A 12753-nucleotide genomic window follows, 5' to 3' on the forward strand; every position below is an offset into this window, starting at 1 on the left:
ATTAACATGATAATGGCTTCTTTAATCGATCTCGTTTTTCATAACCGCCTTATTTGATTTCCCGCCGCCGCGCACGCGCACATGCGTTTCAGCGACGGGCTCCACATCTGGAAATGTTGAAAAGAGAGAATCCCTCTCCCCATCTGCTGCAGAGCTTGAGACGTGGTGCTTGCGTCACTCCATGGAGGGGCGGGGCTCCACGGAGGTGTTTCCCAGCTTTATATAGATACAGAGACCTTTCCATCGCGAAGCAGTGCGTCACCAGAACCCCTGGAAACTAACATGCGAGTTCAGAATTGAAAATAATACAACTGTAACTGTATCCAGAATAATATTCATACATATTTTTCGCGTTATTGTATGCGCCTTTTAAGTGGTGAATGTTGTTTCATTTGAGATTTGAAATCATTTAGAGTTTTCCCCGTGACTGGAATACACCTTTATTGCGGTAGAAGTGAACTAATTTTTTATTCCAGATATTTTGGAGTCTTCACTGTATTGGAAAATAAAGTGCTTATTGGGAAAGTGCGTTGAACTTGGTTGCAGAGTTCACCCTACACTCCGCAAGCATGAAATCCGCAGAGGAAGGTAACGCATTTTCTCCGTATTATGAAGAAGTGGCTAAATGTATTTACGCACACTAACATATTTAACGAGTGTTCTCTGTCTTAATTGTAATCGTTATTAATAGTAAACTATCTTATTCATTTATGCACTTGTTTGCATTTGAGTTTACCTGTCGTCAACATCTTTTATAGTGCATTTACCATATTTTAGTGTCCTACTGACTAATATTGTCATTATTTTTTAAAGTTGATTGATTTTATTATCATCGATCTAATGGAATTAATGTTAATGAATGTTTATTTAAAGGGCTGAATGAGTTTTCCTTCTGTTAGAGATTGCAGAAGGGAGTGGTGGGCGTGACAAAAACAAAGTAGGAGGTTATTTAGATTTTGGGCTTTTTGTGCCCTTCTCTTAGCAACAACTGAGCATTTCACAAGAGAACCCAGGTTTGTCATCATTCAGAATGATTCAGCTAAAACAAAACAAGTTGTCATGTTGCTAATAATACTTGTATGTATTCTGTTGGGCTTTAAATGTTTTTTATTTTATTTTTATTTATTTTATTTTTTTTATCTCAAATTTAATAGTTACCTTGATTTTAAAAGCAAGGCATAGATTTGAAATACATTAGAGATTCGTTAGTATGCTAGTATCCATACTGCATTGTTGCACACAAAGTTTTCAATGGGCAAAGTTTCTCACGAGACGTAATTATAATTTTTTTTATTGTACTGAAGTATGGCTATTTTGAGCATTTTATTGCAATTCTAGCCAGACGTGACTCTCAGTCAGTTTGGACTAGCTTACATTAAAAATATTTCCACCAGGTTGGACTGGCTGACTACAGTGACTTCTAGTTCTCATTAAAAGAATGCATCTCTTACTGCATTTCTGTTATCAATAAAATATGTCTTAATGGGATAGATGTACAGACATAAACATAGGCCATGTATGAATACTGCTTTTTATAAGTGTTTTTATATGCTACAGGTGTTCTTAAAACTATAAAACTGGTCAATGATTCAACCTGTACCCTCCAGTACAGCAAAGCTTTAATCATCTATTTTTGGGGGGTTAATAAAAGACATTTTTTTGTTAGTCACGCTGCATGCTGCTGAAACTTAGAGTGTGAGTTGCACTTTACTGTAATCTTAAAGTATACATTGCATAAGAGCATATGTTTGCCTTCATGTTTAAACAAAGATAGCTTATGTGTATTGGTTTCTGTCTGGTTTTGCTGTCAGGAAGATATTTTTAACACTTTGTTATTTTTGGCCTGGTGTGTGTGTATAACTCACCTTGCTTCCTCTGCAGAGGTTGTGGCTTTTAACCACTAACGTTCTTTACTCAGAGTTATTACTTTAAAAAGTAGTGTCTTTTTATAATCGCTTATCATTTATACCAATCAAATGGCAGTTTGAAATAAGAAATCTAATTGTAGTAGCAGAAGTCCAACAGATTTCTTACAATTAATTTATATGTACTCCTTTTAGGGTGTGTGTTTGGCATTCAGGCTCTTTTATCTGTATAGCTTCTTTTTAGTTACTATCAAAATGTCATCTCATGAAAATATGATAATTTTTGTCTCATTGCACTTTACAGATGCATACAGTTACAGCCCAAACACCAGCATCGGCCTTCCTCTGAGCAACCCCTGCCCATCCTCCCAATACCACAATCTCCAGACCAACCCTTCCTTGTCAATATCCATCAGTCAGCCATCCTCATTCTCCCCCCAAGACGACATGAGCCCAGTGGGCTACTTCCAGACGTCTGGTCCCCGGTCCAATGGAGCTCCAACATTGGAGAGTCCACGCATTGAGATTACAGCTTACGGCCAGTTCGCCGAAGATGAAGTGGAGGACAACAGCGTGCCAGTGGCCAAGCGAGTCAATTCCATAGTGACGTTAACACTGCCAAGCGCCGATGGTTATCGCGACCCCAGCTGCCTTAGCCCTGCAAGCAGCGTGTCATCGCGCAGTTGCCACTCAGATGCATCGTCATACGAGTCGGGCTTCTCGTATAACTATGACAACTCACCCCAGAACTCGCCCTGGCAGTCTCCTTGCGTCTCACCTAAAGGTTCCTCATCGCTGCAGTCTTGCACCCTTGGTGCTTCTCCACGACATTCACCATCTTGTTCTCCTCGTACAAGCATCACTGACGATAACTGGATGGGCCCTCGATGCTCGCGACCAAACTCCCCTTGTGGCAGTAAACGGAAGTACAGCTTCAACGGCAGTTCATCGCACAAGTACCATCCGTACTCACCAAATCAATCACCGGGACCGTCGCCACAAACATCGCCCCGTCTAAGTGTGACGGAGGACACCTGGCTGCCCAACACCAACCAGTACACCAACTCCGCCATCGTTGCCGCCATTAATGCCCTCACCACAGATGGATTAACAGATCTTGGGGAGGGGATCCCTTTGAAGGCCCGCAAGACCAGTCTGGAGCACAGTGCCTCAATGAATTTGAAAATAGAACCAGGTGGAGGGGAGACAGGATCCCTGGAGCTTTGCCAGGAGGACTTCTTGTCAGCACGCTTGCCCTTCAAAAAAGAGACCTACTGCAGTGGCTTCTTGGACGTACCCCAACACCCATATTGGTCCAAGCCAAAGCCTTACATCAGGTAGGTAGCACATGTCTGTGTTCTAGACAAGAGGTTGTGTTAGAAATTTCTTTCTATTCTTTGTCAGAGTGTTTGCGCATTTGTTCATTTATCCATGCTAACTAAAGTTTCTCTCTCTCTCTTTCTCTTTGTCTCACTATTCGACTAAATCACCCTTATTTTTTAAGTCCATCTTTGCCTGCTCTTGACTGGCAGTTGCCTTCCAGTTCAGGGCCCTACAGCCTACAAATTGATGTCCAACCCAAATCCCACCACCGTGCTCACTATGAGACTGAAGGCAGCAGAGGGGCTGTGAAGGCACTTGCAGGAGGGCATCCAGTGGTCCAGGTATATGTTGATAATCTTTTAGAGGGGTCCTTCAACTTGAAAGCAATGCATCATTAAAGGGTTACTTCACCCAAAAATGAAAAATGTGTAAATTAGTCACCTAAATGTTGTTCCAAACCTGTATGACTATTTCTGTCTTCAATGGAACACAAAACAAGATCTCCTTTGAGTATAAAGGTGAGTAAATGATGACAGAATTGTCATTTTTGGGTGAATTATCTATTTAAGGACCCAAAAAGCTGTAGGGTCAATCAGCAGGGGTGATGCAGGAATCAGTGACCAAGTAAGATTATAATCCAAGACTTCTAAATTGATCTTTGCATGAAGATGGCGAGAAGCCAAGTAAATGAGACTGGTGTGATATACTACAGATATAAATTTATGCTATATTACTGGCATCCAAAGGGGAGATCCTCACAGTATAGATTTATTTTTAACTACCCAGCTAACATCCTCAACATCCTGCAACATCCTCTCCTTGTGTTAAGGTGATTTATTTTCACTCTTTCATTGTGGGTGTTTATCTTCAAGGCCAAAGGGAACTTCCTTATTTGTTTTCTCTCAAATCATGGTGAGATACTGTGATTTAAACCTTCATAATGTTTCGCTAGGCTTGCATGTCCAAAATTAGGAAGCATAAGAGAAATATTTCAGATATTTCGCAAGACCACAGTGTCTTGATTTTAGTCAGATCCCCTCAGCGGACATTGGTGACTCACTTATCTCATCAACTTTCATAGCTAAATCATGTGTAATCGCTGAACAAGTTGGTTGCAGGCCACCTTTATTGGATTACTACATTCCTGAAAGACAGGAGTGTGGTTGTATCTGAAAAAGTTAGTGTGGTTGGACTTAACTCTTGGGTTTGTGAACAACAGATTCCGTGACCACCTTATTTACAAAAATATCTGTACAGGACTCAAAGCATAAAAGCAGGAGATGTTCTAGTGTGAGTGTTCTAGACCAGTGTTCTCAACTGGTGGGTTGCAGTCCAAAATTGTGTAGCAGGTATGTTCAGATTGGGTTGCAGGCAACATAGAAAAACAATGCTAAATAATATAATAAAATACAACTTCCTTTTTTCGTTGACGTCAAGTCAAACTTATAAAAAGTTGCAATGAATTTATCTGTTTTTTGGTAGAAGCCATCCAAATTAGGCAGATGCCAACATTATCAGTTTGATTTTAAGGACATTTTTGATTACTTTTGTACGGAAATAAAATTTTGGTACTTCACTTACCACTCCAATGTAAAATCTGGGTCCTGCAGCAAAACTAATTACTCTACGTTTCATCATACACCATCATACAGGTTTCTGGGGAATTTTATTCAACCTAACGAGGTGCTAATGATTCTGAACACGTGGCTCTGTGCAACTCCCGTCTGAAAAAATCATGGTCCATTTATTTTTTTTTGATTTGTTGCCGGCCTAGTGCACAGACTGCCTTTTGTTTAGCCCTAGTTCTGCACTGACATCATGTGCAATATGCATCGTGTGGAGGCGTCCAGTCTCTGCTGCACACATTTCTGGCAGGAGAGTGAAGGGGAGTGTTCGAATGAGCCTTAAACATGCTTGATTAGAGAGTTCTCAGCTGTACATGTTCTTCTTTTAGTGTACTGCACCTCCCTCCATGTACTGTCACCACCACAGCTATCCTCTGTAGAGGATCTCAATGAGTAAGCCATGCTTTCTGTATTTTAAAGCAATATAATTCAACTGGTGGGCCGCAACCCAAAAACAGGTCGCAGGTCTATTCTGAAAGGGCGGACAGCAGGGATAAAACAATGCTTAATGCAAATATTAATATGCAAGTAATTATATAATAATGCATGGTTAGAATGGCAAAATAAAAAGTTTACACAACTTTTAAGTGTATCGAAAATGCATTCCATATATTTTATTTTTTTTTAATGTCAAAGTTCGGATGCCCAATCCACAGTGATATTTTGCTGTGAATTCATCACTAGGCTGATGCCAACATCTCAGAAACCTCGAAAACTAACAAAACTATGCATGGTAAAATAAATATTATTACATTGTTTTTAAGGACATTTTTGTGTGCTTTTCTATGACAAACACTTCTGGTACTGAGTTGGGTCACCACTTAATGTTCTGGGTCCTATAGAAAAGCCAGTATAGAACTACTGTTTAAAAGCACCTTTGTGTTGCGTAACCTTGAGTCGTTTAGAGTTAGTCTTAGACCCTCCTCTCCTCATCTCCCCATTTGGGTTTGGCAATTTTTGGTGGTCAGGATTTTTGTACCCAGGCTGCAGGAGCTCCATCTCTCTTTCTCTTTCCCCCCTTACTTGGGTTCCTGGTGGTTTCTGTAAAGTTTTTTTTTTCTGTTCTGGATGCAATTTGACCACATGCGCCACTGGATTGACGGTAGACGTGAGTGTGTAGTCTCTGAAGTAAGCCTGCCGCACCACAGCTATGTGCTTCCACGTCTGAGCTTAAGTCTCTCGGGAAGTAAACTGCTCAAAGAACAGCTCTGTCAACAAAAATCACTGCTTTAACTGGAAGAAGTGACGAAATCCCTAAATATAGGTTGGTTTGTAAAGTAGTGCTTTCACATTTACGATATTCAGAGTAGTTATATCTTGAAGGCCTACTATGACATGATCTTTATTTCTTTTTTATTTAATACTGCTAATATAGTTTTTAAATGCCTTTTTATGACTCTTTATTTAACAAGGATCAGAAGCCCTTAAAAATGTACTGTGGCAATGCCATGGTGCAGTGCTTATACCAGATATGGTAATACCATGGTAACTTGTTATATACCATGGTATTGAATGATTAAAATATTCATTTACAATGGTATTTACATAATATTCCAAGATTATTAAAAGGAATGTAGTATTATTATGATAAATGTAAAAAAAAAATAAAAAAAATAAACTGCTATTACCATGGTAATATTTCTAAAAACCATGGTACTTTTCTCTTAGGGAGTTCTTCTTGCTCAATATCCTATGACCTTTACCAGAAAGAATTTGCTTACTGGATCTGGCCTGTAACTCTTCAAAGGGGTCCATGTTGTAGATCTACTTTTTTCCTCAAGCTGTTTCCCTCATCTCTCACAGATGTGCCATGGAGGTTGAGAGCTTGAGTGGGTGAGAACTGACCCACAGCACTAGGAGGTGTGGACGCATGGCTCTGAACTCCGTGCCATGGGCGGAAAGAGTCTTGGCATTCCTCTAGTCGGTGATAATGTAACGAAGAGAAGGGAGGGCACTCGAACTGCTCTGCGCTGCTCTTTCTGGCCTATGCACTCCCTACTGCCTGAATAAACACAAATGCCAGGCTCAAACATATCCACTTAAATAAATATACAGGCTTGTCCAGCCTTTTCACCACAGATGCTGACCACCCTCCTTGAGGGTCTTTGTGTATTGGATGTATATTACGTAGTTTAAAATGGCGAACGTGCGCTCATCTACCGTTTGTGTCTGGATATATGCCCATTTATAAGTTATAACTCCATGTTATCATCATCATTATCGTTTTAAGAATTACTGTTGCCTTCAATAAAAAAGCACACAGCACTTTGTGACTGTTAAATTTTGTGAACAAGGCGTGATCTATAATTAGCCTAATTTACACAGATAGGAGGCGTGTTTGTGCTGAATACAATTTCAGCGCATTTAGCGCATTTAGTGCCTGGTTAAACTGGATTGTGGATGGTTAGTAAACAGGACGCAGGTTTTTTTCTCTGATGTACTGCATCCAAACATGATGCAAATAGTGCATTTAGTGAATTCGACCCTTAGTCTAACTGAGTATCTGTGTCTTTCAGCTTCATGGCTACATGGAGAGCGAACCTCTGACCCTACAGCTGTTTATTGGAACGGCAGATGACCGCCTTCTACGGCCTCACGCCTTTTACCAGGTTCACCGTATAACTGGGAAGACCGTGTCCACACCGAGCCACGAGGTCATGCAGTCCAATACCAAAGTTCTTGAGATTCCTCTACTGCCTGAGAGCAACATGAGGGCTATGTGAGTATGCGTTGTACATGTCTGTCTCGGAAAGACACTGAGGAAAAACAGAGAGATACAAGCCCATTGGGGAAAATGTGTGTACCTCATACTGTAAATGTGTATATCCACGTGCATCCTGTCCTTATTTCCTGCAATAAACAATAAAAACTGCAACTGCAAAACAACCTTGTTGGAAAATCTAGTTTAAGATGGTAACTGTGTTATTGTCATTAGCTGGTAGACCATCTTAGACCAGCAACAAACCAGCTGCTCATACCAGCTTATGGTGGTTAACATGGTGGCTGGTTTCTAGCTTGTCCAAGCTGGTAGACCATACTGGACCAGCAACAAACCAGTTACCAGCTGGTCATACCAGTTTTTTGGAACATCGTAGCAGGTTTCTAGCTGGTCCAAGCTGGTTATAAGCTGGTCCAAGCAGGTAGACCATCTTGGACTGCCAACAAAACAGCTACCAGCTGGTCAGGCTGTTATTTGGAACATGGTAACTGGTTTATAGCTGGTCCAAGCTGGTCAGTAGCCAGTCCAAGCTGGCAGACCATATTGGACCAGCAAAAAAAACAAAAAAAACAGCTACCAGCTGGTCAAACCAGTTTAAGGAGGTCAAACTGTTTTTTTGGACTTGATAGCAGGTTTCTAGCTCAGGGGTCGGGAACCTTTTTTCACTAAGGAGCCAATTTTTAAATTTTTGGTTGATGCATTTTTTCGAAAGAGCCATAGCACAAACAAATAATTTACTATAAACAAATAAATATGCAAAAATTAATAGGTAACATGTTGCAATATGGAATTGAGTACACGTGTTTGTGCAGGTCTCCATAAAATTACTTCATTTTACAATTGTTCATGAAAAATTTAACTTCCCTTTTGGGCTGGGCGATATGTAAAAAATATTTGATTATATGGTCAACCATATAAAAATTTAACTTCCTTTTTGGGCTGGGCGATATGTAAAAAATATTTGATTATATGGTCAACCCCCCTGCCAAGTGTCTGTGAATATTTTTGCTTTATTGATTTTGTTTTAAAAATGTAATTAATTTATTGAAACACGAAAAACTTAAAAGACATTTCTAAATTCAAATTGCACTTTAAACGAAATGAAAAATACAAAATCTTATATATACCACCTTCTTATACCACCTCCCCAAAGCCAAACATTTACTGTCTCCAATGGCCCATCACGCAAGTATCCGTCAATGACACCAGGTGGAAAATTACTAATAGCCTACAAATTAAGAACTAAAGACAATTATAAATGTAAAGATAATTATAATAATCATCATAATAAATAAGCCTAATAAATTCCCTTGTATTCCCAAAAATGCTGCCAAATGTGTATTATCAAATGTGTTTGTATTGCATTTGTTAATGCTGCCTAAAAATAGAACTCAATTTTAGGTTGAAGGCGAACGTGTCTTGTATTACTTTATGATTTAATCACTTTTGTCTTTGTTTCTTTAATACAAAGATACCTGTATATATTACTGAACCTGCAGAGTTGCATTCACATTGCATAAGAGCAAACTGCTCCTTGGAAATAAAGAAAACTAAATTCATAGCACCTCACAAGATGATCGGAGATTATTTGCAGCATTCTCATAGACTACATTATTTTGCAAACGGTTTTCAGTCGAATGAAACAGAGAAAAATGAGTGATAACTCTTTACATGCGCTTGTTCCTCTGAACTAACAGCGAATCAGACATGAGCAGACGGCTTTTCTTTTGTCTGTTCTTAAAAATATAATAAAGTATGTTTCTTCAAGCGCGTGTCTTTTTGACTAACAGCATTTCTTGTCATGTGTCACTCTAAGATGTCTTACAAGTCACCCACCTGTTGAGGGTAGATGAGCAAACTTACTTGTGCATGAAATACATTTAAACGAAGAGCTCGCGAACAGGATTGAGCCTCGTCGCATTTGGAGTGTGGCGGGTGCTATTTCACACCCTGGGTGCACATAAAAAAATTACAAACATTTGTAAAATCGCTTGTAGAAAATGCTCTTAACAGCTAAGATGAATAATTATTGGGAAACGAGGCCCAGAACTCTATGCATTTGCGTGTCTTGAAGAAGCGCTTTCATTGCACTTGTGAACAACAGCGGAGCTCACTGCGCACACATATCAAATCAGACACGCATCGGCGGCTTTTCTTTCATCTGTTCTTCAAAATATAATCACGTTTCATCAAACGCACGTCTTTGTGTCTAATTTCTTGTAATATATCACTCTGAGAAGTCTTACAGGTCACCCTCCAGAGTGGCTGGTACATCAGCAAAATACTCCGCATTTGTATCCGCATTTGGCGGGTGTTCATTTCAAACCTTGTTCAGCAGGAGTAGGCTGTACGACAAATTCAGGAGAAAGGAAATCAAAACAGTGTCATTGACTTCAATGCTTTGCAATTGCACCCACACTTTCTGCTGGAAAATTATCTCTGGAAAGTTTTAAACGATCACGTGTTGGTGAATGGTGAGGCACCCCGCGAACCACTTGAAGAGCCACAGGTTCCAGACCCCTGTTCTAGCTGGTCCAAGCTGGTCATAAGCTGGTCCAAGCTGGTCATAAGCTGTTCCAAGCTGGAAGACCATCTTGGACTGGCAATAAAACAGACTGGTCAGGCTTTTTTCAGAATATGGTAACTGGTTTATAGCTGGTCAGTAGCCAGTCCAAGCAGGTAGACCATATTTGACCAGCAACAAACCAACTATCAGCTTGTCATACCAGCTTAAGCTGGTCAAAGCTGGTTTTTGGAACTTAGTTGCTGGTTTCTAGCTTGTCCAAGCTGGTAGACCATATTGGACCTGCATCAAACCAGCTTCCAGCTGGTCATACCAGTTTAAGGTGGTCAAACTGTTTTTTGGAACTTGGTAGCAGGTGTCTAGCTCGTCCAAGCTGGTAGACCATCTTGGACAGCCAACAAAACAGCTACCAGCTGGTCATACTAGTTTAAGGTGGTCAAACAGTTTTTGGAACTTGGTAGCAGGTTTCTAGCTGGTCCAGGCTGGTAAACCATCTTGGACCGCTAACAAAACAGCTACCAGCTGGTCAGGCTGGTTTTTGGAACATGGAAACTGGTTTATAGCTGGTCCAAGCTGCTCATTAGCTTGTTGACCAGCCAGCATGTTCCTAAAACAAGCTTGATCACCTTTAAGCTGATATTTTCAGCTATTGGCTGGTTTGTTGCTGGTCCAAGATGGTCTATCAGCTTGAACCAGCTAGAAACCAGCTACCATTTTTCAAAACACAGCTACCAGCTTGGATTTTCCTGCAGGATAGTCTCAGTCTGTAAATCTGAATCATTCTATAGACAACCCTCTGTTTACCACTATCCTCTGTTGTGAAGGTAGTTGCTAAGCAGACGTGTGTATCTGTGTGTGCACACTTTCTATGAACATCCCAGCGTGCCGGGTTTCCCTTATCCGAGCTCCAGGACTCGTGTTACAGGAGGCCTCTGATCGCGTGGAGCCTGTAATGGGGCTCTGGGGTCTGGTTTGCGAGCCAGGCGGTAGCGGTCTTACCAGCTCAGCACTTTCTCTCCACACTGTAATGGATGTAATACTTAACTTATACAAAAAATCTCCAAAACCCCTCTGGATCGTGTTTCAGAACTTTCTGGGGAGCATGCCCACTTTGTCACGTTTCTGTTGTAGAGCCAAAAATTGGTTAAGCCCCCAAGTCAAAGCAATATAACCAATTTTCTGTATAGTATCTGTTTCACATTATCTTTTGATATAAGAGAAAATATATTCTGCTATTTATATAGAACTTGGTTTGGACTACAGTCCTCAAAACTTGTAGGCTGCCTAGTTTTATGCGTCTTATACAAAATATTTGCTAAAGCAATGATGAACCTTAAACTTTTTGATGTAACATTTTTTTTCAAAATGTATATGGATGTTTAAGTGAAAGTATACATTTTAGGTACTGTGACTGGTCACCATTTATGTTTTTTTTAAAAAAAAATTTTTATCACATTTTTGGCTTCACAATTTCATTTTAAATGGTCCTGTAGTGTGAAACAAATTTTTAAAGGTATACATATTTCATGTAGTATCTCAATAAATGAGGTAATAAAAATGGCATGCATATTAATTATAAAAGAATTAACAAAATGTTGTTTAAAATTATTTTAGATTGATTATATTGTGTCACACTGCAGGATGTGTCAACTTCCCAAAAGTATTTCATGTCAACTGCTCACATCAGGGTGATCTAGTCTTAAATACCTGGAATGCAATGTGCTATTCCTCACCACATGGGAATGTTAATATCTAGCTATCCAGGATCTGTACCCTGTTGACAGACGACTCATTCATGGTAATTGTTTCCCCAGTTTTTCAGCCTTCCTGTTTTTGCCAAAATGTATGCTACATGGATCATTGGACTCAGGTGGATTGCGCACAGCTTAAATAAATGCTGTGGTCATAATGCGATGCAAAACTTTGACAAGTTTTAAATATCTATTTACTTGTGTTGGCTTTCTGGACTAGTCAGAATTTTTTTAAGTTTAATGGAAAAAGTGAACTTTTTATGGATTTTTAACAGCATCTGTGCCATGTCAGGAGTAGAAATTGGACGGGTGAGAGAGAAAAGGCATTTATTTATGCAGGAAAGAATTGGGGTCAAGCTAATTTGAGCAGAAACTATACCAAAAAAATCTAAAATAGGCAATAAATTTAATGTTTATCCAAAAAAAAAAAAAAAATGTTTATTAAACAACTGTCTAACAATATTTGCCACACATATTTGTACTTCTGTTCTGAGAGAATTTGTTGAGTCTGTCTCTCTGACATTTAAGTTCCTTCTTTACCACAGAATCGACTGTGCTGGAATTCTCAAGCTGCGTAACTCAGACATCGAACTGCGGAAGGGCGAGACAGACATTGGACGGAAGAACACACGTGTGAGGATGGTGTTCCGTGTCCACATCAATCAACCAAATGGCAGGATGGTGTCCTTACAGGTGGCGTCCAACCCCATCGAGTGCTGTGAGTTAAACTGAACTGCAGTCTTAACTTACACACTGCAAAACCTCATAGCCACGTGTCACAATGTTTTGATTTTTGAAACTGGGCCTAGATTGTCCTGATGGATTGAATTAATAATACAAAGACAGATTCTGCTCGTTAAATAAATAAGTTTTCTTCGCTTTAATAACTGCCAGGACCAATAAAGTAAATGAGAAATATCACTAGAATGAGCGCAGCTCATAAAAC

General features: G+C 39.8%; 1 protein-coding gene across 1 annotated transcript in view; it reads left to right on the plus strand.

Moving 5' to 3' along the window:
* Positions 1 to 268: 268 nt before the first annotated feature.
* The window catches only part of LOC127425076 (nuclear factor of activated T-cells, cytoplasmic 1-like), a 50180-nt gene continuing 37695 nt past the window's right edge, over positions 269 to 12753 (plus strand). Inside the window, exons 1-5 of the mRNA XM_051670712.1 lie at positions 269 to 588; positions 2170 to 3202; positions 3370 to 3529; positions 7330 to 7532; positions 12353 to 12525. Of these exons, the coding sequence (XP_051526672.1) occupies positions 570 to 588; positions 2170 to 3202; positions 3370 to 3529; positions 7330 to 7532; positions 12353 to 12525 (1588 nt within the window). The 5' untranslated portion in view covers positions 269 to 569. The remainder of the gene's footprint in view (positions 589 to 2169; positions 3203 to 3369; positions 3530 to 7329; positions 7533 to 12352; positions 12526 to 12753) is intronic.

Source organism: Myxocyprinus asiaticus, chromosome 34 (assembly GCF_019703515.2).
Source record: "Myxocyprinus asiaticus isolate MX2 ecotype Aquarium Trade chromosome 34, UBuf_Myxa_2, whole genome shotgun sequence".
Lineage (NCBI taxonomy): Eukaryota > Metazoa > Chordata > Actinopteri > Cypriniformes > Catostomidae > Myxocyprinus > Myxocyprinus asiaticus.